This window comes from Folsomia candida, unplaced genomic scaffold (assembly GCF_002217175.1).
Source record: "Folsomia candida strain VU population unplaced genomic scaffold, ASM221717v1 Fcan01_Sc009, whole genome shotgun sequence".
In the NCBI taxonomy this organism is placed as follows: Eukaryota; Metazoa; Arthropoda; class Collembola; order Entomobryomorpha; family Isotomidae; genus Folsomia; species Folsomia candida.
This window is the reverse complement of record NW_019091201.1, coordinates 2,096,531-2,123,736: the sequence shown is the minus strand read 5'-3', so window position 1 is coordinate 2,123,736 and position 27,206 is coordinate 2,096,531. Positions and strand designations below refer to the sequence as shown.

The 27,206-nt window shown below is 36.2% G+C and overlaps 5 protein-coding genes and 2 long non-coding RNA genes across 25 annotated transcripts; 3 read left to right on the top strand and 4 right to left on the bottom strand.

Annotated features, from left to right (window-relative positions):
• Positions 1 to 60: 60 nt before the first annotated feature.
• On the bottom strand, positions 61 to 579 carry LOC110854363. The gene is made up of 2 exons (XR_002548314.2): positions 420 to 579; positions 61 to 318 (listed from the first exon to the last, which is right to left on the bottom strand). It is a non-coding gene; the product is annotated as an uncharacterized LOC110854363 (long non-coding RNA).
• A 271-nt stretch (positions 580 to 850) lies between these two features.
• LOC110854121 (putative fatty acid elongation protein 3) lies at positions 851 to 3,416 on the top strand. Its single transcript, XM_022102520.2, has 6 exons — positions 851 to 2,282; positions 2,336 to 2,403; positions 2,471 to 2,613; positions 2,683 to 2,718; positions 2,878 to 2,986; positions 3,047 to 3,416. Exons 1-6 carry the CDS (start codon positions 1,909 to 1,911, stop codon positions 3,193 to 3,195), a joined length of 879 nt encoding a protein of 292 aa, XP_021958212.1. The 5' UTR covers positions 851 to 1,908; the 3' UTR covers positions 3,196 to 3,416.
• Positions 3,417 to 4,033: 617 nt separating this feature from the next.
• LOC110854120 (elongation of very long chain fatty acids protein 6) lies at positions 4,034 to 5,578 on the top strand. Its single transcript, XM_035854909.1, has 6 exons — positions 4,034 to 4,580; positions 4,638 to 4,705; positions 4,775 to 4,839; positions 4,909 to 4,986; positions 5,065 to 5,209; positions 5,295 to 5,578. Exons 1-6 carry the CDS (start codon positions 4,216 to 4,218, stop codon positions 5,435 to 5,437), a joined length of 864 nt encoding a protein of 287 aa, XP_035710802.1. The 5' UTR covers positions 4,034 to 4,215; the 3' UTR covers positions 5,438 to 5,578.
• Positions 5,422 to 7,498, bottom strand: LOC110854116 (sporulation protein YjcZ). 17 transcript variants are annotated; one of them, XM_035854914.1, is made up of 17 exons: positions 7,319 to 7,485; positions 7,116 to 7,256; positions 6,955 to 7,023; positions 6,840 to 6,848; positions 6,743 to 6,751; positions 6,656 to 6,664; positions 6,564 to 6,572; positions 6,475 to 6,483; positions 6,378 to 6,386; positions 6,285 to 6,293; positions 6,201 to 6,209; positions 6,025 to 6,122; positions 5,939 to 5,947; positions 5,850 to 5,858; positions 5,766 to 5,774; positions 5,675 to 5,683; positions 5,422 to 5,549 (listed from the first exon to the last, which is right to left on the bottom strand). In XM_035854914.1, the coding sequence occupies exons 2-12, from the start codon at positions 7,195 to 7,197 to the stop codon at positions 6,088 to 6,090; spliced, it is 258 nt and encodes an 85-aa protein (XP_035710807.1). In that variant the 5' UTR covers positions 7,198 to 7,256; positions 7,319 to 7,485; the 3' UTR covers positions 5,422 to 5,549; positions 5,675 to 5,683; positions 5,766 to 5,774; positions 5,850 to 5,858; positions 5,939 to 5,947; positions 6,025 to 6,087. The 17 variants fall into 17 exon arrangements, with proteins under 17 accessions (XP_035710807.1, XP_035710810.1, XP_035710811.1 ...); XM_035854917.1 differs by lacking the exon at positions 6,378 to 6,386 and having other exon boundaries at positions 7,319 to 7,484; XM_035854918.1 differs by lacking the exon at positions 6,656 to 6,664 and having other exon boundaries at positions 7,319 to 7,484.
• A 436-nt stretch (positions 7,499 to 7,934) lies between these two features.
• On the bottom strand, positions 7,935 to 10,554 carry LOC110854011. Of its 3 annotated transcripts, XM_022102396.2 has the most exons (6): positions 10,256 to 10,553; positions 10,087 to 10,163; positions 9,743 to 10,012; positions 8,874 to 9,511; positions 8,600 to 8,792; positions 7,935 to 8,512 (listed from the first exon to the last, which is right to left on the bottom strand). In XM_022102396.2, exons 3-6 carry the CDS (start codon positions 10,001 to 10,003, stop codon positions 8,309 to 8,311), a joined length of 1,296 nt encoding a protein of 431 aa, XP_021958088.1. In that variant the 5' UTR covers positions 10,004 to 10,012; positions 10,087 to 10,163; positions 10,256 to 10,553; the 3' UTR covers positions 7,935 to 8,308. The 3 variants fall into 3 exon arrangements, with proteins under 3 accessions (XP_021958088.1, XP_035710801.1, XP_035710800.1); XM_035854908.1 differs by having other exon boundaries at positions 8,600 to 9,511; positions 10,087 to 10,175; positions 10,256 to 10,554; XM_035854907.1 differs by having other exon boundaries at positions 8,600 to 9,511; positions 10,256 to 10,554.
• Positions 10,555 to 10,741: 187 nt separating this feature from the next.
• LOC110854115 lies at positions 10,742 to 26,471 on the bottom strand. Its single transcript, XM_022102514.2, has 10 exons — positions 26,278 to 26,471; positions 25,889 to 25,986; positions 15,747 to 16,677; positions 13,727 to 14,034; positions 13,090 to 13,617; positions 12,517 to 13,030; positions 11,500 to 11,983; positions 11,293 to 11,426; positions 11,020 to 11,223; positions 10,742 to 10,917 (listed from the first exon to the last, which is right to left on the bottom strand). The coding sequence occupies exons 3-10, from the start codon at positions 15,840 to 15,842 to the stop codon at positions 10,846 to 10,848; spliced, it is 2,340 nt and encodes a 779-aa protein (XP_021958206.2). The 5' UTR covers positions 15,843 to 16,677; positions 25,889 to 25,986; positions 26,278 to 26,471; the 3' UTR covers positions 10,742 to 10,845.
• LOC118436621 lies at positions 11,293 to 12,568 on the top strand. Its single transcript, XR_004835594.1, has 5 exons — positions 11,293 to 11,428; positions 11,516 to 11,713; positions 11,798 to 12,008; positions 12,121 to 12,254; positions 12,345 to 12,568. It is a non-coding gene; the product is annotated as an uncharacterized LOC118436621 (long non-coding RNA).
• Positions 26,472 to 27,206: the final 735 nt, after the last annotated feature.

The window sequence follows — 27,206 nt, the reverse complement described above, 5'->3', positions numbered from 1 at the left end:
AAACTTGAAAAAATGTTTCCGGCTATATGTAAATATTTACTAATATGTAAAATATAGATGTGAAAGTACAATTTACTTTATTTAAAAGGAAATCAATAAAATTGTTTATTGGTGATTTTTTATCATTTGTAATAATTTATTTTTAACAGCAATGTCTGCTAGCTTGATATTTTACATCTATTCCACCATTTCTGCTGGTCTGACATGCAATGTAGGGAGGGGAACATTCCTGGTTTCCAAAACAAGGACAGGTTATCGAATTGCACCCATCGTTATATGAAAATGTCGCAATTCTGCCCGTATACTGGCAGGAATATTCTGGAAAAATATCATTTTAATCCAATTACTATTCTAATAATCAAATTAAACTTTACCCAGGTTCAATTTTTATCAAGAAGTAAAATATTTAAAGGTCTTACGCAAACCCCAAATTGACTCGACTTCTGGAGCCATGATAACTCCCAAAATTAAGACGATACTCAAAATCTTCGATAAGTTTTTCGTCATTTTTTGAAGTGTCAAACTATCAAAGTTATTAAACCCTGAATATGCCACGTCTTATGCTACTAAAGAAATGAAACTAAGCCATTTCCGATTACTACTTGCATACATACATATGTTTGTTTACTCGTAGTGGTTGCATAAAACCACTTTTGATACGGAGTAAATTAAGTTTGGAGATAACATTAATTAAAACCACGTAAAAATAGACCATGAGCAAGGAAAATGGAAAATGGAAGGGAAACGTCAACTATATACTCATTATACAATATTCTTCCAATAAATAGAAGAAATTGGATTTTTTGCGCTAGCCTAGACCAGTGACACGAGTATTTTCTTGACTTGACAATATTAATCAATTATGCACCCTAAAACTACTTTATTTTTGGTAGATGTTTTATTTTCTTTTTATCAAAAAGAAATTCAACTGAAATGGGAAAATGATCGATTTTTAGTCAAGGCTTATGGAATCGTCATGTGACATGACTCATCGCAGTCTGTCCATCCGAAACAGGATAAAGCCAAAACGGCTGAACCGATTGAGTTTAAACATTTGCATAGGTATCTATGTTAGTTAGACAAAGTTAAGTTTGCAGATGACCAATATGGGTCAACTTAGGTTGACCTGTGGGAGTATTTGGTATGGAGGCTAAAATTGACTACTGAGGTGGTCCAAATACAACTTTGGAAGTTCAAGATTTTCGGAGTTCCCCTAGTCTTCAGGGGGAATGATTTGTAAATCCTTGAAAAATGTGGTGCCAAAGTGTAGAAAATATTGACATTCGATATCGATAGCCCGGTCAATATCGACAAAAATTTAGAAAACGAGTCTGTCCCCGACTCGGGCTAAGTGAAGTCTACGCTGTAGCTTATTAATTATATTACTAGGAATAAGAAGCACACGTAAATAGCAAAGCTGGTTATAAATAATTGTAAATTCGGGCAGAGCCGACTGAACGTTAAAATGGTTTTATCCGCAACAATGTTCTCTTGACTTGACGCGTGGCAAGGAATTAGTAAAATTTCCTCAACAATCAAAAAATATAAAGGAATAGGCATAAAAAAGCAGATACTACCAATTTTAAGATTCATACTATAGCTTTCTACTATTTCATGGTTTACTGTATATAGAGCTAAGGTTTAAATTCCCATTTTTTATCACATTTTTATAATATTAATAAGTGTCGTTTTGAGGTATTATTGCCATTCGTGTTTATGACCATGCCTGTTAATCATTCGTTTAAGACACTCTTATCATTATTATTCTGTGGGAATTCCATAAGAGATCCGAACTATTAGGCAGGGTTATCTCATGGATGTGCCATTACTAAACCAAGCTATATTCTGATCAGTCCCAATTGCAAAAAGTCCATTTAGTTGAAAATAACCGTTTTCAGCAATAAAATTATGAAAACTTCAAAATCAGATCTCAAATTTCTCCCATTTACAAAAGAAGGATGGTTAGACTACAGTTCGGAAGAATTAGCCCCACATTCCAGCTACGAACCATACGCGTGGGAGGTGTTCGACTGGAAGTCATTTGTGCAATGGGTCAACAGAAATATGCACATTTCCATTGTAATCAGCGTGGTCTACATCGCAGTGATATTTTCACTTCAAGCTTTCATGCGAAACCGGAAACCATTCGGATTAAAGAGAGAGCTTGCCATTTGGAATGGTGCTTTGGGGCTCTTTTCAATTATGGGGTTGACTCGGGTCCTGCCAGATTTGTGGGGTCAGATAAATCGGCCTAATGGACTGTATCACGCACTCTGTGTCAAGTAAGTAAGGTCATGAAAATATAGAAGATAAGCGTGCCATAATTTTTTTATAGGGAGAGGATAAGCGTCCCTATGATATTTTGGGGAGGACTATTCGTGATTTCAAAAGTCGTAGAGTTGGGTATGTGATTTCATGTAATCTTTTGAAATTTAGAGGTATTTTGAAATATGTATTTCTAAAATTTTAGGTGACACCATCTTCATCGTGTTAAGAAAAAAACCAGTTCAGTTCCTTCAGTACTTTCATCACGCATTGTCACTCACGCTGGCGTGGACCACTGGACCATATCTTGAACCAATATGTAGATTCTACATATTAATGAACTACGGGGTAAATACATCGTAAAATTATTTTTTTCTCACGAAATTCACTTAATTAAGTTGTCCACGATACTTCCAGGTGCACAGCTTAATGTATCCGTACTTTGCGCTTAAGGTGAGAAAGCAATATCATCTGAAGCTTAATTGAGCATTTATTAGGGTTCCGAAAATGTGACATTAAAGTCGATCAGAAAAATACTTAACGTAGCGATTTCACAAATGGTTAAAAATGCACCCGTTTAAAAAAATTGTGAATTTGTATGATCAATTGCAGTCAATGAACGTCCACATCCCGAGACAATTCGCAAATATAATTACGGCTTTGCAATTGATACAAATGGTGATTGGTGTGACCATAAATGTCTGGACGTCATACCTCTATTGTAGGTTGTTCTAATTTAATTAATCCAATTTTTGTTTGCTAATTTTCTATCCGATTACAGATATCTTCGGATCCTGTCACCGATACGAGTTCTCCATAAAAATGATATGGATAGCGTATGGCAGCTTTTTAGTTCTATTCGGGGATCTTTTTTACCGTCTCGTGCTCAAGAGGACGAAAAAGTCAAGTCCTGTCAACAAGCAGAATTAAGGATACATGAGATAACTCTTAGTAATTAACGTGTATCATAGTACTTACATATGTATGTAGTATCTGTTAATTATGTGCATATGAATGTACAATGCTACATTATGCACAGTTGGTAGTCTGACAGAACAAAATGACCTTGCTTAGCAAAAATGTGCACAATGACAAGGAAAAATAAAGCTAAGGTGGTTTATCCTTATTTAATAAGAGGGAAATTACTTTAATACATCATGTTTTATCGTACTTATGTATCATATACTATGTATCGCCTGGGAATATTCTGTAATTCACACGTGCGATAGACAGCACAGCAAGCGTCTATAATTACACGTCCGACGGTCGAATACGTCAAATTTTAATGAAACTCGTTAACGATGAAATACATAAACCATTGCAAACAAAGTGTAACAAAGGGGTGAAACCAAATGAGATATATGTGCTTTATTACGTCGTCTTCCGTTAACTAATGTCTAAAACGCTAGAAACTAGAAATTCTACATTTTCTAACTTTAACCTCGGTCACCGTTTGTCGAAATGATGATGGTCCTCGCCTTGAACTACGTCTAAAACTACAGAAAATCTATTGACATTTTTGACCGCTGACCTCATCGTCGTGATTTTATGAAAATCTTCGAACTTAAAGGCGTGGTTCAAAAGGACTCCTCCCCCAAAATTTGAAACACATTTGCGAAAACCGCATGTCGAAATTCAGATCAGTTCGGAAGCTGTCTAGATATGGACCAACGGACATTTCTATAATATGGTTTCACACTGTCTGTAACAATAAATCCATTCTACACAAGACAATACACGTGTTTTTATCATAACATCGCCTGGGAATTTCTATCTGCTACACAATGCATTCCAGATTTGATATAAATATAAACGTAGGTCTATATAAATATCGAGTATTTGTAAAAATGCTTCACTATTTTACAGGAGAGGCATTTTAAAATTTTAGTCATTTTTCAACTCTAATTTATTTAGTGGCATTTCTTCACATTATAAAATTCTTTCTTCGATATGGAGTCGATATCGAACCCTGTCTCGTTCACGAAGGAAGGTTGGGTTGATTACCGCCGCGAGAAGTTGGCACCCCCCTCCAGTTACGAGCCATTTTGGTGGGAGAACTTCGATTGGCAGACTTGGGGGGAAGTGGGGAACAGAAATAAGCATTACCCCGTCATAATCAGTGGGGTTTACATCGCCATAATATTTGGACTTCGAGCTTTTATGCGAAACAGGAAGCCATTCGTGCTCAAGAGAGAACTCGTCGTTTGGAATGGAGCTCTGGGTCTGTTTTCCATTTTGGGCGTGATCAGGGTGCTTCCAGACCTGTGGGGCAAGATCAATCGACCCAATGGCCTGCATTATGCGCTCTGTGTCAAGTATGTAAATTGGTCGTGCTGTTATGTACACATTAATTGCAAATATTTTACTTTTAGGGACGACATTAGTATTCCAATGTCATTTTGGGCAGCAGCATTTGTAATTTCGAAAATTGTAGAGTTGGGTAAATAACATAACAGCATGGCTTTTGTATGTATGCGTTTATATGAAATTAATTAGCGTTTCACTAAAGGTGACACGGTGTTCATTGTGTTGAGGAAAAAACCACTCAAATTTCTGCAATGGTTCCATCATTCCGTGTGAGATTCACGTGATTTTAATTAACTTGACACTATCCCAGTTAATTAAATGTATTATTAATTTCAGGTGACCCTAATTTCCACGTGGAACACGGGACCTTACTTGGAACCTATCGCGAGATTTTACATCGTCATAAACTATGGGGTATACTTTGTAAAATTGTGACATTGTGAAATGGAAAAATAGATCAGAATATATATGTACGTATGATTGTTAATCCAGGTCCACAGCCTGATGTACCCGTATTTCTCCTTGATGGCTTTGGGAGTCCGAATTCCCCGAAAAGCAGCAAACGTGGTGACATTTTTACAATTAGTCCAGATGTTGGTGGGCGTCACGATCAATTTGTACACGTCGTATCTCTACTGTAAGTTTAAATTTGTTCTTAATTTGATAAAAATTAACGTCTTTGAGTTCATTCATTCATTTTATCAATTCTGTGTGTGTCCAAGATTTTCACGCATCATGCTACCGTCATCCCTTCTCAATCATAATGATGTGGATAGTTTATGGAAGCTTCGTCGTTCTGTTTGGAGATTTATTTTATCGTCTCGTCATTAAGAAGAAAAGTGATAAATGTGTGAAAGTAGAATAAGTTTTATTTGTACATAAACTTTAATATTATTTTGAACCGAGTGACATTAATAGCAAATAAAGGTAGTTTCCAAACATCTGTATGCAGCATTAGCGTCCGTACCTGCCATATCCTAAAAAATAGAATAATTTGAACTATGTACATGGATAAGACGAGTTACATAAAAACTATTTCTCGCTGTTTGAAATAAAAAAAATAACGGAGAAAAAATAAAAGGTACGAAAATTTTTCGCTTACCTCCATATCCTATTGAAATTCCAAAAATTAAACAGTATTAATTTTCAAAATTTATAAACTGGCTTAGATCAAATTTAAAGATTTGTAGTACCTCCATATCCTATTCAAAATTTAAAAAAATGTAGGTATTAATGAATGAATAACCAGAATATGTGAAGTTTAAAAATTTTAGTACCTCCATATCCTGTTGAAAATTTGGAAAATAAACGTGTAAATTTTCAAAATTAGTAACCAGAATTTGTAAAAATTACAAAAATTTCTAACCTCCATATCCTGAAAATAAAATTAAAATGAAGATGTTAATTTTCAAAATTAATAACCCAAATTTCTCAAATAAAAAAATGTCTAACCTCCATATCCTGTTGAGATTTCAAAGATTGTGATATTAATTTTCAAAATTAATCAGCAAAATCTCACAAAATTAAAAAAAATGTATTACCTCCGTATCCTGATAAAATTGCAAAAATTTAAGTCTTGGTTTATTTGTGCATAAAAAATTGAAATATGCGAAATTAATAATCATTACCTCCGTATCCTGTTTAATAAAAAGTTAGGTATTAATTTATTATCAAAAATAATAACGCAAATGTGGAAAAAATATATTTGTTACCTCCATATCCTGTTGAAATTTTGAAATTCAAAAATTTAGGTATTGGTTTTTAAAATTGTAATAACCGAAATTCACTACGTTAAAAATTCTCACCTCCGTATCCTGAAATTTTAAAAATCAAGATATATTAATTTTTGGAATTACACTACTTAATAACCAGACTTTCACGATATTATAAAATTTCTATTACCTCCGTATCCTGTTTGAAATTTAAAAATAATTGGATCAATTTATTTCCAAAAATTAATAATCAAAATATGTGAAATTAAAAAAGCTCACCTCCGTATCCTGTTTTAACAATTTGTTAATTTTTTTTAGTAAAACAAAAAAATATTATTAAGAGATCAAGACCTAATAACCAGAATTCTCACCTCCATATCCTGAAATTTATTAGTTTTCAAAATTAATAAACAAAAATTCACGAAATTAAATAATGCTAAATTTTAGTATTTTAGTACCTCCATATCCTGTGTAAAGTATAAAAAATTTACATATTTAGGTATCAATTTATTCTAAGAAAAAATCACCAAAATACCCGCAATTAATTTTTTTTACCTCCGTATCCTGCGCAAAATTAAAAAAATAAGGTATTAATTTTTTATCATCGTTAAGTACAAGCTATGCAATAAATAAATAACAGCAGAGCTTGACATTCATAATTCAGTATAACCTCGACGCCAAAATCGCCTACCTCCTCCGAACCCACCACCACCAATAAGAATTGGGAAGATGAAGGGACCTATTTATTAACATAAAATTAGCAAAAAAGCACCAATATTTACTAAAAGAAAGCGTCTTTTCTTTGCATGCAAATGATTAACAAAGACTTACTCGATAATGCCGCATCAATGCACAACAGGACGACGAAAATGGCCAAAACCCAAGAAATCAACTTCGAATTAATATGGGACATTTTGAAATTGTAATAATTAAATGCACGTGCGTGACCACTGGACAAACTAAAAATGCAAACTGACCCTGCTATGAGGTACGTGGTAAGAATTTATACAACTTATGGCGCATTTTACTGATACCTGCATACGTGGTAGGAAATGTGTGGGTGGGTCATTGTTTTGCTAAGAATTAATGGTCAAGATTTGGAAGCAAAACTCATTAGATAAACGTTCTCGGAATAATGTATGTTGCAAAAAAGTAATAAATGTTCTTTGAACATGACACTTATTCTGTGAACTACACGTTAGTGAACTCCTGCAGATTTGTTCCAGTACCTGTCTCGTCTTTAAACTGGTATTCATAAACATGTTGATGCTAATTGCACAGTTTACTTGGTAAATGGGTGTATATTTATAGTTGGCTAAATGTTTTGCGAAAAAGTTCTTTGTGTCTGGACTTGCTCGGTCAACTACATACAGAATATTTTAGGATTCAGGGATTTACGTTACCTCGTAGTGGAAGTATTGTCCAGACGAAACAATGAGAGGATGATGGTTTATGGTTGGTCCGGTGCTAATCAATTTGCATTTTTGTATCATTAGCAGTTTGTAATGCGTTCTACGTCAGTATTCCAAAATTCAGTGAATTTCCAATGAAGGAGCTTGTGATTTGTTGTGGCGCTATGCATATGCATGTGCGAAAAGTAATGTCTGTGAAGTATTAGTAAGAGTAATTTTCGCAGTCTAGGAAGAGAACTTGTTGTAAGCACAATTATTTAATTATGTGATATACATATGTATGTAAAATGCTATTAATCAAGATCTGGCAATAATGAATTCATTTGTGGGAGTGTTTTTAAAGATTCTGCACAAAATCAAATACAAATTTTGACAAAAGTGAATGAAATCATTACATAAATAGAAAACTCTGATAAACATTTGACCATTGTAACTGATAAAATACAAATTGATTCAATATATGAAATACATATGTAAACAAGTATTTATATTAATGGTAGAAAAAGACATTAAATCTATCATTTCTGTAAAAGAATACCAGTATTTAAAAAAATACAAAAATTAAAATCATTACAACGTGCACAACAACCCTTGATAATAATTTTGTTTCAATTAATTTTTCTTGTTCTTGTTTTTCTTAGATTTCTTCTTCTTCGTCGTTTTCTTTGCATTTGCACTTTCATTGTTGACATTACTAGTAATACAACTACAGTTATCTGCTGTTGATACTGTTTGTCCCTTGCTGGTGAGGGTCTGTTTACTGAGTACGAGTTTGGTTTTCTTGCAGATTATTTTCGAGCTGAGCCGCAGTGTTACCTGTGTGAAAAATGTCAATTAACACAAATTATTAGTATTTTAATAATATAACAATGATTAATTCAAAGCAAGGAGTCAAAACCTTACATCACTCTCCGCGTCTGAGTCAGAGGTCGTAACCTGGGCATCAGGATCCTCACGGCTAGAGAAAGAAAAGTCGCTTTCACTTCCGTCAGTTTCTGTCGACTCTTCAGGTTTGGTAATGGTAACACTTGATTTCGATCCAATAGGCTCCAACGGAACTGATCCTTCATGTTTGGGAGCACTTGATTCACGTTGTCTAATAATTAAACCATGTTTTATGCTTTGCCGAATTGCACAGAGAATACGGTCAGGTGGAATTTTGGTATTTAAAACGAACCCAGTCATAAATTCCAGTGCAGTATGATCAATCTCCGACAACTCTTTGAGGTACTTTAACAACAATTTTATAGTGGTTCTAGTTTCCTCAGAATATATCTTCGGGTTAGCAAGAATTGTAGCGTTTTTACACTTTTCGTCGTAGGTACGCAATGAATCAAGAATAGGAACGGACACTTTATCAAACTTCATCAGAGCTCGAGCTTCTACAATTTCGAAGATTAGACCTTTGACCATTGCAGATTTGTACAGAATTGGCTGTAACTTGACCAGGTTTTCTTCGCTGAATTTCTCCATGAACAAAGTGATGAGAGAGCTTCGACAGATTGAATATATATTCGAAAATTTTGTAAATATTTCGTTTGCCAACGATTGAATCTCCTTTCGTTCGTTGTCCTGCTCGAAGTAACCGGTACGTAGAGGTTTGAATTTATTAATTAAGCGGCGCCCAGTTATTTGTTTCAGTACTTTGTTCGTGTGTAAAGTCGCAAACTTTTTACGCAACTCGAAGAGATCTGGGTCATTTAATTCGTTGTCTTTCATAACGTCGCAATACGACGGCAACGAGTCGTCCTCCAGTTCCAAATCCTGCTTGTCCTTTACTTCGCCTTGTTCCTTAGGTGATGGTTTTGATGGTGTCTGAAGGGTTTCACAGAATTGAATCTTAAATTAAATACCGATTTCAAAGAGATCTTCCCATCATTCCCTGACTGGCTGAACTCTCATAAGAAATTACTTTCATCGTATAAAATTCTATGCATCTGCCCTCCATCGCATCCCGCAGTTGACGAAAATAGAAATTGGGAACCAGTTGCGCATGTTTGAAATTTTGGCGATATGTATGGATGCACAGTAATAATAGTTGCTCACCAAGGTTGACGATTGTATCAGGTCACAAGGACAGTTGGACAAGTCTGCCGGCTCCTTGGATGTGCCAGAAAGTACAGCAGCAGCAGCAGGTCGTAATTCAAAATGTCGAGGTCCAGACGGCATAGGCGTTGGGGCACGAGGTCGTCGTCCAGATTGGACTGGGGTACTAGCACGTCGTGCCTGAACAGGTGGTTCAGATACGATTACGAGTGGAGTTGCGGCACGAGTTTTACTAGCAGGTTGGCGTTTTTTCCGACCCATGATGATGACCTGGGAAGACGAAAAAATATACTTATATTCCAGTACCATTATTAATTTTACCTAAGTAGTATAAAAAATTTTACCTTTATTTGACTACGATTTTAGTTAATGTGCTGCTGGCTGAATTTGCTCGGTTCTTTCGATTCCAGATTATCTTCAACTTTAAAATAAACTGTTCAGTACAATTATGTATAATCATAAATTTGTTCAGAATTAGCAACATAATGAGTTGAAAGCAGTTACACAACTTACCAATTGCTAATGTCAGCCAGTATCACAATTTGAATCAGTTTTTGTGGGATATTTACTTAATTTGTTGGTATTTATTGGGCTACTTTTATAATTGAGCAATTAGATTAATCAATATTTTGGCCGCATCAGCATTATGTCAAAATATAAATGAGATCAGATTACAAAAATACTGTCCGACTTGCAAATTAATTAAAATGAAGCATAGAATAATTAAAATGTGATCTAAAAATTCCAATTTCCAACGAACTCAACCCGACCCATGCTCAACCCTTCCAAAACCCCAACTGATTTTTTTTTCGCAGTTCTCAAGTTGAGAATCTCAACCGTCACTCATTTTTTTGGGGTACGTTGACCTGCCCGAATTTTTAATATGCATATTCATTTACGGATGACTGCAATTTTAACTAATAATTTTTGTGCTACGATAATTTTTAATGGAAGATATGCAATTATTTTATTGGAAGAGTAATGATTAATTAATCTATGTATTATTATTTATTATTTCATAATTTCATAATGTACCATGTTTTTTTAAATTGATAATTAGTTTTAGTAATAACTAGTAATTTTGAAATAGTAATTTATACTCTTTATGACGGTGTTGAGTGCCTCTTCTCCATACTGTTCACTCTTCGTACACGATCCGGCAAAAAGTCTGGAAACTGCGGATAACATGACAGACAGGTTTGTTAATTAATGAACCCATTGATTTTCTCTTGCAGACTTTCTTTTTCAGGATAAACTGTAAAACTTTTTTTACTTACCGGAAATCGTTCCAGTCTCCAAAAGTTTCCTGCTTGTCGCTTAGAATCTGATTGATAGTATCTCACCACAATTTCCAAGTTTGGCAAATCCATTTTGAGCATGTGGAAGGGGAGGACGCTTTTGAAAGTGTCGTCAGTAACGGACAGATATGTGAGACCTCTGAGTTTGGATAAGTATCCGAGTGATTCTTCCAGACAGATGGGCTAATGTAGAAATTCGAGTTGAGAGAAAGTTTGTGGTTTTGCTTAAATTTAGATTGAAGTTTTATATACCGTGATTGCAGGTGGTAACACGAGTCGTTTCAAATTATCGAGTAAACCAACCCCGTAAATGATGAGAGATGCCGAAAACTGAGAGCCATACGCATCCTGGCGAGAACCAGTCAAAATTTCGAAAGTTTCAAGACCTGTAAGCTTATCAAATATTTTAAACTGCAAAGAAATATGTACAAGCACACTTTACAAATTACGGTTATTAACCTCTTAATAATCCAAGGTGTGGATACTCCTCCAATTTGGCGAGATGTTCAGCACTCTGGAATTCCTCTTCTCCAGCGTGCTTTAAACGGCTCGGGGTCAAAGCGAGGACTCCTGCTCCGGTGAAAGCCTGTTCGCAAACTTTTGTCCGGATATGAAGCACCAGTCTGCGTATTCTTTGCATATGGAGCCAAATAAGTCGCAAGTCTTCGTCAAAGTAAATATCTGTTTCGAAAGAGGTGATATTGCAAAAGACTCGAGATTTCCATTCTACATCGAGACCAAATTCGTCATTTCCTAGGATTCTGAGGTGTCGGGCGGTTGGACAAGAGGGCAGTTGATCATAGTCGTCAAAACTGTTAGCGACAGGATTTGGCGTGGTGATTGATGGTTTTGTCAAGTGGGGGCTTTGCGTCGTTGTTGTGATATCTTCTATTGTGGTTGGACCATCTTTTGCGTCTGTAACCTCATTCCCATTGTTTTGGTTCTGTTAATAACATGAAAAGGAGAAAGTAAGTGAAAGCGTAGACATTATTTTATTTGAAATGGGGTACTGTTCTGGAACAGTGTGTCTCAAAGTCATATAAACTTTTAAATGTCCGTTCTTATCATTTGTTATTAAAGTAAACTTGGCTTTTCCGGATTTTGGAATCCTGTTTACGATGAGACGGGGACAAGTTGGATATTGCAAGATTTCAGAATTAAGCCTGAAGGGATTTCATTTCGCCGCAACAAAGCCAAGAACCTAAAACCTCACTGTATGTATTTATTTATAAGTCTGCACAACTTTAATAACAAAACAACAACGTTTCAAAATGAGAGATGAATAAGATTATCTTTTTGTCCAGGGCTTCAACCGCAGCCCAGCACGACATATGTATGAATGAAGAAAATGAGTGAGTGGGGATTTACATGAGACGACAAAACATGGTCCAAACCTTATAATTAAGTTTGAAGGGAGACAACAAAGGAAGACAACAAAATTAAGTGCCATCATATTTATGTAAAGAAATAACCTACCAAATTATGCTCCTGGCTGTGATGACTCTTCTGACTCGAACTGCTCGCCGTCGTGGTCGACTCTGATTCATCGTATGACGAAGCACACCCACCACCTCCTCCGCTACCACCTCCCACACTATAACCCCCACAAGAGCTTTCGCTTAATGGAAGCAGTTCATTGTCGTACACTCCTATGAAGCTCTTAACGTTGGGCATCCGTCTGAGAAAAGTTTTAAGATTCGAGTCCAACAATAGCTTCGCTGTCCCCACCCGTGGGAAACACCAGGGAAGTTCTTGCTCGCTGAGCAGTTGTGGGAAATGTGTGCGAACCTGGAGGTCTAAATATACCAGGGATGGACCAAGTTTATACAGCCATGCACACAAATATTCCCAATCCGGCTCCGTCTTTATGAACACTTGGGCCGAAAAACTGCGAAGTTTCAGTTCTTCTCGTAACTTCAACGTTGAAATTTTGCGAAAGTCTTCCCCACTGAGAACTGTCCCATCCGAGTCGAGGTCCAGTCTGGTCAATCTAAACCAAGTGGGATTACTTTAATTCATGCAAAATCAGAGAAAAAATTGGAGCCGTACCTCGAGTAATGGCCTGTTTTCATTATGTTGCATAAAATGTCAATTATGTCCACCCTGCGAACCAACGTCCACTGCTTTTTGGCTCCAGTGTAACGATACGTAAACTCTTGCAGCGAGGGCATCAACGCCATAAATTCCTCGAGAGCATTTTTATTCATGAAACATTTATTGTCCGTCGTGAAGGTAAACTTTTTCAGATTTACGAGCGTTTTACGGAGAGATTCTTCCGTTGGAAAGAATACGTTCTCAGCCCCCGGAATCATTTGTGGTGATGGAGAAGGTGATGGCGTGGGTGTTGAGGTGGACGAAGTACCAGAACCACCACCACCGCTGTAAGAGGAACTTGACGAGGGATCTTTTTGGAATTGGAGGGTAAGAATGGACAACTGAGGACAAGATGTGGACAACATTTCTCGAAATTCACGAAGTGCTTTCTCCGTATAAAGATTAAATTGGATGAATTTCAGTTCAGTTATTTGGGCCCCGTAGGTAGTAAAGAAATACTCCTCCCAAGTTTGACGAGGATTTCTGGAAATTTTTAGGTTACAATTAAGCCTTGCAAAAATTCCGGTAATACATTTATATTTCCATTTCCTCGGGGTGGAACTGGAAATAGATGATTGAAATCTACACCCACCTATATTTTGAATGCATGTAATCAAGTATCCCAGTTTTATACGGGATCGGTGGCGGATCCTCAGGGAAAGAAGCGAAGAACGCGAAAGCATGTAATGGATGAATATTGCATAGCCTTGACTTCTTGGAGGGGGCACAACTCTTCTCAAGCACTTTCATCAAGTTCTTGCAGTCTGCTTTGGTGTGAAGTAGAATTGGTTGGATTCGGGTCGAGAGTTCGAAAGTGGCGTCCGAATGCCAAGCCTGGTTCACGTAACGCGTTGCTTTCAGATCTTCCACGGAGAGAAAGGTACAGATTCGCTGGCGAACCTGAAAATAAAATGAAAGGATTGCGTTGTGTGATCCTGCTCAATGAAAAATGTTAATGGAGCCCTTGGGACCATTTCAGCTTACTTAAGTACATATTTATGCACATATGTAGCTTATGTAGTTAGCCTTGAGCCAAGTTAAAAATAAAAGTATTTGCGAAAGTGATTTTTTGCGTTCGTCACTGCATCGTCGTTGAAGATGCATTATGTGCAAACTCACTTTTTAGTTGTTTCATCCATCTCATGGTAAAACCCATGTAGGAATTATAACGAAAACGCCTAATAAATAAGGTAGCACATAATAATGCACCTTCAACAATAGAGAACACGCTAGAATTCGCTGGATGCTATGATATTATGCGAACAAAGACAAATTTCGGACAAGTTATGAGCCCTTTCCAGTGGCCGCGGAAGCCGTGGGGACATTAACCTTGTAGGATAGGGGAGGAAGGGGTTTATTTATATAACATGGGCATATGATGGGGACGTCAAATGCCCGTGGGGACATTGTCCCTCGGTCCCCACAATTCCGCGGCCACTGGCCCTTTCATGCATACATGAAATCTACATGGTCGTAAATTATACTGCAAACACATTATTCAAATCATTTGCTACGTGGGTGGGTGGTTATTCTGTATGTGCTTGATTCAAGAATGAAGAAAGCCGCCTGCCAATTAATTTCAGCTCTCTCTACATTTGTTTGGCTTTCACATTCACTCGACCTCAACTTCATCAAATATTAATTAATTTAAATTGCGACTTTCCCTCAAAGTGTAAATTGCCTTTTGTTTGATTTTGGTTTCTAGATATCAATCAAATGTTATTTTAGTTTGTAGTAAGTTTGAAAACCATCCGTATTTACTCTCTTTCTGCATATCCACCCACACGTTCGTCAATCCAATCCACAATCTGTTCATGGCAGAAACAAAACAGTGTGATATGTATGTGTACATCAATACATTTACATTTAATACCCACAGGCGTGAACAAGCATTGGGTTGAAATCCAATAATAAGGATTTGGAACAATACAGTGTGATAATTACGATTCAATAAATTAAGTAATTATCGCACTCATAATCATACCCCGGACAAATATTTTTTTATCCTACCCTACTCATGCAACACGAGTAGGGTAGGATAAAAAAATATTTGTCCGGGGTATGCTCATAATCCGTTATCAGTGAAAGGATTTCCAATTCCAACAAGTGCAAAACGAACCGTTTGAGACGACACATGCTTTGTTGGGTTGAGTGAAAGGTTAACATTCTCACTTCAGTCCCTCATACGTAAACCTTTGTAGTGTCAATCTCACTTTTGATTAATTTAGTAGGCTAGACATACACACAATTTTTCTACTGGCGACTGACTAGAAACGACGACGCAAATCGGTGTCAAGAATTGTCCGTAGAATTCAATTTCCTTTCCCCCCGAATCTCTCAAACTCAAAGGTAATTTAATTAAATTGGCTTTGATTTCATTTTAATAAATAAATGTCGTCTCGACATCATGAAAGAATTCCACTCTTTGATTGACAATATAGCTTCATTTCCGTATATCTTGAATAGCGCATTTCATGAACTGTGCCAACATACGTACGTATGCAAATCATGTCAAATGCCTTATACGAATATGTGTACAACACGTATGCATTTTTCCCCTGAACTGAAAATGAAAACCGTTTCACATCATAAATTGAATGAGTAAACCTTACCGTGGCAAAACCCAGAGGGGTTTGATGTACCCTACGTTGCGAATTGTGACGAACCTTGGCCCCAAATTTTGAAGATGGTTGTAACTTTGATTCCATTTTCGTTTCGCCGTGCGTCACACACCTTGGTTTAGATTCAGGTTTTAAATTCACCTTGTAATCTGAGAGATTGCTCTGCTACTTCAATTCCACTGCGAATCCTCGTCCAACACGGTTGAGTCGAGATTCACTATATTTTCACTGCAATGTTGAGCCGCTTTCACCTTCAGAATATTTTGACGGGCACCTATCTATGTAGGTGTTCAGTTGTATGTATGTAAAAGTTGTGGTATACATAAAATCCACTGGGAACTAGCAATACGTAAAGTTTACTTCACTCACATGGGATTGCTTGCTTTCTCTCCAAGCTATATCCCTAAATTTGTATGCCTGCCAGACTTTCACTAACTGTTACAAAGTGAAAATTAAATCAATTCAGGATTCATTTTTCAGGTTCGAAAATCCATCCAAATTTTCATCTGACAGCGAGATTGTCACGAAAGTGGGCATTAATAGAGTTTCCAAGTCCATCAGTTTGTAGCCTTCGACTGAGAGCTTTTATTGTGTCGGGAGGAGACTGCAAAACCTTCCGGATTACATGTGAGTGAATGTGAACATGAAAACGACGACCACTAAATTCTGCATGTCCATTCCCAGCGGAAATCGTTTTTCAATCTCATCCAGCTTTATGTATCTCGCTCAGAGAGAGAAAGTATTTCATGACATGGGAGAGGAGTGAAATTGATTTAGTTTTATTAGTATTATTCAACACTTGGACAGGACATGGACACTTTGTAATCTTGCTGTGTCACTCGTATCACAAGGCTGGTTGGGTTTTCTAGATATTTCTGGGAGGAAAAGATGGTCACAAAGGGACAAATTCGTCCTTGTCGTCCTGAAATAAATATAAATAGTCCAAAATAATATACACACAAACATATTTTTGCATATTATGCAAGTAAGTTTTTTTTGCATTGTCAATTTATGTGGACATGTGTGTCACCCAAACTTATTAATATACATACATATTTATGCATACAAAATACTTTTGCATTGTCACTTTATTTATAAATGGACATGTACGTACGTGTCACCCAAACTTATTAATTAAAAATCCCATTAATAACCTACTCTTCCAGGAAATATAATGACGCCAAAAGTAGGTGATGATGTTGAGTTGATTGATGTTCAAATAAACAAACAACAATGTTATTCGACATAACTTTGTTTGGAATCCTGTCATCCTTTTTCCAGTTCTGCCTGCCACCCACCTTCGTCCACCCACCAGCTTTATGTTCAAATAGACTTCTTCTTACACCCAATGTGACGCAGTGTGTGCAATGCAATGCGAAACTGTGACCTTTAATAAATACGATTACTGCCTCAGCTCTGATGAGCTTCCGGGCTTATGACATGAGTCAATACTTGCTATAAAAACAATGCGCGTGGTCTGAGGTCATGTTACGGATGGATTTTGTGACTCATTCCTGAAAGGACAGTCGGTCGGTAGGAAGAGAGAAAACTAAATTAATCCGTAACGTAAGCCCATAATGCATGCAAACAAGAAAATAAGAGATTCAGTTTCATCATCTTAAATGTCACATTATGCGAAGGATGACGGTTTTGCTCACTCGCTGTCGTCTCCAATCTTGGAAAATTAAAATGTAATTGTGAGCAGGGAAAGGCAAACCGAGTGACGGGCAACTTTTACCGGTGTCAAGTTGAACGCAGATGTGATGAACATTTGTAATTTTGTCGTGTAACAAGATGAGGGAAACTCGATCCTGTCTCAGGCAACGAGTTTCTTATGTTGCACAAAGAAGACCAGCGAAATTATTTAGGGATACTTGAGACGTACTTTACGTAAGTAATGATGACATTGATAAGTGGGTTTTGTGGTGCTGGCAAAAAAAACTTCAACTTGTCCATACTTTTTTTAAAGGAAAGGAACAACAAGAATTCTTTTAAAATTTGTATTTTTTTGCTTAAAAATTGCCTTATTTTTTTACCGTGTTAAATTTTACTGAGAAAAAAAGACGAGAAAATATAATGAGATACTTTCTCTTACTTTATTATTTTATTGGCTGAATGAATCGTGTTCAATTAAATTTACATTAAACAAAAAAAGATTCGTTGTAGTCCAGGAAGTCAGAATTGTATGGCGTGTACTATCTCAAACTTGTGCTTTGTACTTTTCATGCATGAAGTACCACCATCCTTTCCCTACTCTTTTTATTTAAGAAAATTCATGCAAATTTAATACAAAAGTTGCAAAAATAAAGCAAATATATAGGTACTGTACATACACCAAGATCACTGCCTATTTATTACAAGTATTCGAAGAATTGTCGTAGACAAGTCGAGCCAGGTAAAAGTAAAATAATAAATCAAACTTTCTCCACTGTTCTCCACACTTGAGAAAACATGCCCAATTTATATTTAAGTTGCAACTTTCAAACATAAAAACTTCTTTCCATCCATGATTTTAATTTAGTTTTCATCAAATTGCTAATTATTCAGTCAGACGAAACATATTCAATTTCCCTCTGTTGACCAACCGCTTGGCCATGAGTTGTTTTCCTTCTGCTTGTAAATCTGCATGCAATGAAGTTAATTGGATGGAAATTGAAGTGACTCTCTCTCAAAGGATAGACAGACGGCGACATCAACAATTCTCAGTACTGTCGTCGAGCCACTTTATTCACTCACTCACTTTTCGCCAGTTTGTAAATAAATAAGTAAGTACTTACACACAGCAAATGCAATTCGTGTTCTTGAGCACGGAGATTGAGCATTGGCTGCCAGACGGAATAAGTCACGAGCACGTAGACAGAGTGACGATGACATGGTGGAGAAAGTGAGCGAAATCTGGCTACATGCAAGGAGGAAAAGTGAGAATGTTTGCCATTTTACGCGAAAAAAGTGAAAGCATTCCGCACACAGAAACACGACAATAAAAAAGAATTGCATAAAAGTTACGAGGTATTAAATAATAAATGCGACGAATTTTGCGCTATAAGTTGCATTCGGCAGCAAGATAAATCCTATTTTCATCTTGAAATGCTATGTATAATAAAAGCAAGTCTAGTCTTCCGAAAATATAATATTTTATAAGTCAGCTTCCACTTGAAATACTTTGCATATTTACATAACAGATTGAATTTTGCATCCAGTCAGGTCTACGACCACATCTCCTCCAGCAACTTTCTCCACCACGACCGCAAAAGTAAAACTAAACCAATTTATTTATTTTGCATGGAGGACATATTTAGTATTTGAGGCGTTGGCCTCATTTCATGGATGGATGTATGGCACATGCAAATCTTATAATTTACATAAACTGTTTAACATCCGGATAGAAGAAAATTATAGTGTATAAAATTCCCAGTATGTAAATACATGCATAAATCCATTAAGAAAATTGACCAAAATTTGGATTAACTAAAAGTCATTAACTGTTATTAAAATATTATGCAAAACGTTGAAACAATTTTTTATAGATAGTTCACGAGTTTCTTTTCATAAAAACTTGGAAATATTTCATTTCCACATTTCAGAAGCAGCATTTATCATATTTTAGGCAAAAATGCAAGTCAACGACTGTGCGAGTACATAGTATGCGTAATTTCTGAGAATAATGATGACATATCACTTCATGGTTGAGAGATGCAATTCATACCTTTGTAATTGGAGATGGCATAGAAATATTTTAATTATGATGAATGGGTTGACTAAATTGTAGCATAGCGTGAAAGTTGAAAATAATTAATGACTTTTTCCCATTATGCCGACATCACCCACCAGCATAACACTATTATCTAAATGTGAACAGGTCTTTTTTGTCTGATCCATTCTCATATTTCCCATAATGAAACTTTGCAAGTTATATATGCAAAATGAGAGGTCTATAATTTTATTTTCGTAAATGGTGTGAATTTTATGTAAATTTTATGGACCAAAATTATACTTACAATTTACTCATTAATACATGCATTACTACCCATCTTTTGACTTCCTTCTTGGAAAAGTGTTGTATTGCTGCGTAGTCAGGATGTAAATCCTTCGCTAAAAAGCATGTCCCACTTTTCTAAATTAACTCACACAGTAATGGCCATAATTTCTCGGTAGGTATTTGCACAATTAGTCTTCCAGCCTAATATTAATCTCTATTTCAGTGAAAGCTATTCAAATATTTCCCAGAACACGTGAAGAAACACGATATGTACGTATCTTGCCATGCCATCCTGACCTATTGATTCTTACCTTTACTGCACAAAAGGTAAACATGTTTTCATTTTTAGTTAATGATTTAATAGCTTTTTCCAACTCTAGAGAAATCCAGGAAGGAACCAGTTCATTCCGAATTTATCTCGTGGCGAAGGTTGGCGTTTACATGGATCATACGTCACAGATCTTAAATCAACGTTGCTACTTATATTCAGTTGAGGTAGGATCAAAATAGAAAAGTAAACATACATAAATATGCACATCCCCGATGTATGTATTTACAGCAGTTAATATCCGTACTTATTTTGCCTCTAGACAGCCTGAGGGACTTTCTCCATAAATAAAGTCTTAAACCATTCCTTTCTTATTGCATGCACTTGAATAACGTGGGAAGCGTTGTCTCTCTAAAAATGTTCTAGATTCAAAAAATGACCCTTTTTTGTGTGGGATATCATTCCCTCCGTTCTAATTTTGTCCGACACAGCCTCCTCTGCTCCTCGATTTTCCGGTTTCTTGGATTCATCAAAGTTGAGATCAAATTCTCCATGAGCACGAAGTCACGTTGGTCGGCTGTGACCTCTTTCTTCATTTCGTTTCGTTCGCTACTATCCAATCCAGAGTCAGAAATCATTATGTTCACTTCATTAAATTAAAATTGGTTGGCTTTGACTTTGAGAGAAACTACACTCTCTCGATCTCGATGAGAAGGAAGGAAGGAAGTAAAGTAGTCTCAGGTTGTGCAGGAATCTTTGAGAGGAGAAAAAGAGTCAACTTTCCCCAAGAAGAAAATCATGGCAAAAGTGAGTGTTTCAGGATTTTGTGTGACGCAAACAATTTTGACGACCGTTTACACTTTGACCTGCTCGAAATGCCAGTATATATGCTTGCCTATGACGGGTGGTAACTGGATGGGTGGAATTTATCCCAGAGTGATTGCTATGCATACACACACAAGTTTAGTTTCCACACAGCTACATAAGATCAATATTTCTTTTTGCCAGCTTTCTCCAACTTCCTGCATTGTGTCAGAATCAGTGGCCGCGGAAGCTTAAGGACAATGTCCCCACGGTTATTCGATGTCCCCATCATCTCCCCATCTTATATAAACCACTCCCTCCCCCATCCTACAATGTTAATGTCCCCAGATGTCCCCACAGCTTCCGCGGCCACTGCGACACTACATAGTTTTCCAGGATATGAATATTTTTTTCACATCAACCTTGAACTATGCATGCACAGGTCTTTACACTCCTTCTTTGAGTGCATCTTAGCATTGTAGTTTATGTACGAATTGTGAAGCGTGATGATGAGCGAGGATGGTTGAGCGAACAAATGTGAAACATCAATTTGGATTGCTTTCTCTTTGAACAGTTCTTTCTTCTACGTGGGTTTTTTTAGAGAACTGAATTATTTCTGGGTCATGTGCATACCTTGACATTAGAACTCTGCAACAGATAAATCGAATGCAAGCAAGGGCGTATGATAACGAGACCACTTTTGATTTAGTCTCAATTTTGATTAGATTTCCAGTCCTCTACTCCCACAAACAAGTACATTTTTTGCGTTGGTTTGGTGCGGAGACTGATACCTGATAATTGGAAAGTGGAACCTTGGTTCTAGATATTTTTTTCTGTGGTGAATGTGGGTGTGGGTAAAGAGCACTTGTTTTATGTTTTCAGAAACACCTACGCATCAGTCGTGCCTTGTCAAGAATTAATCTAAACGTGATGAGGATAGAAGCTTGGATGCCTTCGAGGCCTAAAATCTATCAAGGTATTCATAGCAAATCAAGGATTACTTTAATATGAAATAAGATTGCATTTCTCAATTTGGCACTGAATTATGTCAAAATAAGAAAGATTGGCAATAAGATTGTATTAATAGGTATTACTTATATTCGTACATTATAAATACGTTTGTATTACTGTATTAAAAAGTTGATCTGTCTGCGAACGATATCTATCTTTAATATTCATTAATTCCAGACAAATGAAATGGAAAATTGTGTATAATTTGATTAAAAATTTACAACTTTCTTTAAAAAACTTTTTTTTCAAAAACTTTCCACGAACGAAATGATCAAAAGAGTTTAAAAACTATTGTAATTGGTTGTGAAAAGAGAAGCAAAAGTTGCCCAAAGTTTTTTTTTGGATATCAAGCATTAAATTTCTATAAGCAAAATTATATTCCGAGTGACAAACATGATGAAAGAATTGATTGATGATTGGTTATAACGTCATTAATTTATTTTTTAAGAAAATTAAATATTGTACTGTTGTTCGAAACAGGTTGGTTTGGATGTTAATAAAAAATGACGGGTAAATATTTTACGCAACATTTTATATAACATATTTTGTATAACCGTTGGGAGAAATTAAGTCACGAGTCAACGACGACGTGATTAAGATTCAATTAATTACTTGAGATTAATTAAGATTTTGTCTGCAAATTATATAATTTACAGGCAACAGAAGATTTAAAGTCTTGCTATGTATTTTCACAATTGCGTCATTTTTGTGCGTACGTACTTATGCACGCCGTGCTAGAAAGTAGAGTCCCACTCGCCTGTTGCGTCATACAAATTTGGTGTCAATTTGCTTCATCATGAAAACTTTGCCTTAATCACATTTTGTATATATGAACCAAGCGTATAAGCGTTTTATCAGAGTTTCCGCTATAATGACGAATAAGACAATGGATTGGCGTCAGGTTGAACAATTGGCCATATTCTGTTCTAATTTCATTTGTCAAGCAGTTCCACTTGGCCAAATAACGCACAAAGAAGTGCTCACTCAAGTTCGGAATCCGAATGATTAAAAGCAATATACGCCTCTTGTTCTAGAGTTGTAATTCGAGTTGATTTTCGAAGTGTGTATACGATTGAGGCTGGAAAATTAAATAAATAAAGCGGTGCCTTTTTGTACGACTTATTTTTGGATGAATCGATCGCTTTGTTCAAATAATTTTATAAATCGAATAATTAATGTGAAACCTAAACAATTGACAATCACACGAATTCGACAGAATTATAAATTGGACCTCATTAGTTGTTAATGTGATTAAATTTTCGTATTGAATGCGAATTAATTTAATTAAATTGGGCAAATAAAACAGAGTTAAATACGTCATTCACTCAAAGCGAAAAGCATTTCTTTATTCTTTTCCCAATTGCTAGAAAACCAACCCGGGCCGGTTTCTTTTATGTAAAATGACTGGATCAGATAATAATTAAATCAATTTCGCAAGTGCTACATAAACTGTTTAGTTTGCACGCCTAATAGAACTATTATGTTTTTGTTATATTTTTGGGACATAAAGAGATACGTAATCCAAAATAGTTTATAGTATGCTTTTCAGTGATTGGATAGTTAGTGAGAAATGGCGAGTCTATTCATCTCTTAATTGGCAGAAAGATTGCGTAAACTTGCTGTCAGCATTTACCTTTCTTTCAATGTAAGGTAGAAATTCTACCTTAAACGATTTAGGCTGACTTTCTCTTCATTGAGCTATTAGTGCCGTGATTAATTCATTCTCGACACGCAAAGATGATACTAAAAATAGTACTGCGTTGTCTGATGGGCTACCAAATTTGAGGTAAGCAATTCTAGTACAACCTCAATCAAGCTAATAGATGAACATGTAAGTTTGTTTTCTCAATTTGGGCGTAATTGATACCGTTTATGATTAGTTTTTTATACAGATTATATGTTTTTTTTAAATAAAAATCACTGATGAATATTATTACAGTTTGTAATCGAAACCAATTAATTACCAAAATGCCATCCATGATATCCGTTAAAGAAGATACATATCTATACTGTCGTATGTATACTGTTTATTATATTCAATTTTATGATCATTACCACAACTTACAATTAGATTTCGGCTGCAAAATTTGAAATGTGAATAAATAAGCAGTGAAAGTTGAAACTATGTGTAGGCATTGAGTACAAACAAACAGAAACTTTGCTTTGCAATCCTTGATGAAAATTCCCTACCACCTTTACGGATGCATTTGGGACCCAAATTTTGGGTAAGAGTGAAACGATTGAACTCCGCAGGTATCAAAACAACTTGGAAAAGATGAATCTGCTATAAATTGGACATGAAATAGTTGTGTATGAGCATGCATAAATTTGTCGCGTTAAGCTTTCGACTTGATCATCGCACGAGTAGATTGTCCCAATTTCTCCGTCATCTAAAACTTTCACCCACATATTATCATACCCTTTGATCTCCACATGTACTATTACTATTACTACGACTGCTACGTACTACGAGACCGAGACGGATGTATGTACATACAAAATTGCGAATTCACCTAATTTCCATTTTAATGAGAATAAAGTTTTAGAACACTGCGAATTTTCGCATAAAGTCCAGACGATGAAATACACATTGGCTTATTGTTAGTTTCATTTTATCCCATATGTAGTAGGGTAGCCTAGCATTTTTGCTCACAATTTCAAGGGAAAATTTGCTATTTTGCAAATTATGGGCACAGTCATGAGAAATCGTGCTTATCATTCTCGCGAATTCCAGGATTACACTTGCCAAACCCACTACGCAACAGATTCTCAGACTGCACAGAAAAATGCATTGACACGAAATGAGGAATCCTTATCTTAACTCGCAGCACGGATTAGTTTCAGCATTACAAAGTTTTTATAACTCCTCTCGTTTCGTGTAGTACAAAATAAGCTGCTTTCACCAATAGTATTGCCGCCGTAAACATTTTCCGCGTCATATAAAATTAGTTGGCTTCTTGTGACGCAATTTGATATGAAAAATGGTAAAATTTCCTGATCATTCTAAATACGACTTATAACGTCTAGACCAACATAAAAATGGGATTCAACCCCCATCCAGATTCTGTTTTGTCCAGAAATCATCAATACTCTCGAAATAGTACGAGTTGATCAAGATTACCGTGTTGATGATGAGTATTATTAGATTTGTCATTTAATATTAGACGGAAGATGACATTGAACAGGTGGCAGAGATGAAAGGAGGTCGTCCTGGGAGGAGGATGAATTCGGATGGTGCAGTAAGTTCCCGACAAATCTCATCTATCCAAGACGCTAATTGGGTTCAACGGGTCGACTACTGCGTGTACAGAGATACTTTTTCATCAACAACACGCTATTTACCACCGCATTCAAATTCTCCTGATGACTCTCAAAGGGAAACCTTGAGACTTGACTTTCTCTCAAAATCTACGTCGCGTGCAACATATTTTCCATTCCTTCTTGAATAATTAACGAAAAGGAGAAAGTAAGCACCTGACCTGACAGAGAGTGCGGATGGATGCGGACCATACATATGCAAATTAGTAACGGCTTATGCAAATTCTTATCTCATTATGCCAAGGAAGTAAGTGATCTTAGAAAGCACGTCAGTCAGAGGAAAGCAACGCAACACAACACACGCAGCCGAACAACAAGTCGTTCCTTTATGCGTTTCCGACCAAATAATACAAAAAAAGTTGGTCTTCCTCCTAACTCATCTACGTTTTCGCTTTCTCTTCGTTATATCAGATTTAAAAATAGAATAGAAAAAGGGACGACGTATTTCTGGAGGGAGAAAGTAGGAAGAAAAAAAGAAGTAGTAAAAGAGATAAATTCAGCGGATGAATAGAGTTCAGGATCGAAATCCTTACAACTTTCTTTTCTTTTTTATCTATCTCTTCAAAAAGAAGAAGAAGAAAAAGTATCAAGCTGAGCTGAGAGTGGAAACGCTTTAAAATTTTAAGACTCTCCTCTTTCCACCTTTATTACCTCCTTGAAATCCTTTCTTATTTAGGGATTAGATGAGATGGATGAGAATAATGGGTTATAAATGGATGGATGGATGGACGAAGGAACGACATAGATACTTACCTTAGCTTTGATCTTCTTCTGCATGGGCTGCCCAGTACAAGGAGATTACAGTGGTTTTGAAATCGGTAAAATCAAGCGTATATCTGTTGCTCACGAATCTATAAATAAAAATAGGTATATATAGATTGAGACACCATTGTAATAAAGAAATTAGACGGAGTCAGTCACGCACAACGGTGAAATTAATTTGCCTTTTCGTCGACACAATACCAATTTCACCATTTGTTTACTTTATCTTGTTAGAAATGAGCTTCAATTTCAATGGAAATGAGACTGACTAATTGGATTAAAATTTACTCCAACAAAGTACACAAAGAAATGATATGCATGCATGCAAGATATTATGTGTATCTACTTTTACTCAAACTCACCGTACTGTACTCACTTACCAAACAAGTCCATTTGTAGAGAGAGAGAAAAAGTGTAAACAAGAATAAATGTCTAGAATTGGCCGAGATGGGAGATGAAGATTGATGAGAAATGAGGGAGATGGATGCGATGTATGTGGGTAACCTTGTTGAGGTCAGTGCTGCTGGTGAAAGTGGTGGAGAAAGCCAAGTAAGTACGAAGCAGGATGGATGCTGTCTAGAGTTCGACTAGGAGTGAAAGTGGGCTCGTACCGCATTTTATGGAGAAAGCAAAACCAAACCAAAGCGAAACCTTTTCTGCATCCGAGAACTTTCTCTTTCCGAATCAGGAAGAGAGAAAGTAGGATGATTGCCACAAATTCGCGAGTGTGGTGCAGCCTCAATAGTAGTAGAAATTTTGTACGATTGCATTTTTTCTGCGTAGTCGTTTAGACTTTTCTTCCTTATTATAGGATGTAATTGCTCGTAGTGTGTACGCATAGTATATACGAACTTATGCAGATGATATTATGCGTATTTGTAGGATTGATTTCGTCCTTAAAACAACTTTTACTACCCCAGAAAACAGACTATTTTGTCTGCCACAAAAGTGAAACTAAACTAATTTTCCTCTACGTAGACAGATGAGGCCTCCGGATGAAGTTGTAATTATTCCAATTATTTACGATAGTATGGGCAAATTTACTCATTTTCGGGAGGAGGATTCTGTCCCACATTGCACACGGGTTATTCATCTACCAGAACTGGGATTGTGTTACGTACGTAAATGTACGTAGGTGTTTTATTATTAATTTTCAAAAGGTATGTTCCGCACTGTTTCTCACCAAAATTTTGATGAAAGAACAAACTTCAAATACATTTAGGAGGCTGTGATTTTTTTCAGCTCTGTGGGTTAGCATAAACACTAGCAATAAATCGGCAAACTTTACCTCGACGGAAAAAATGCTAGA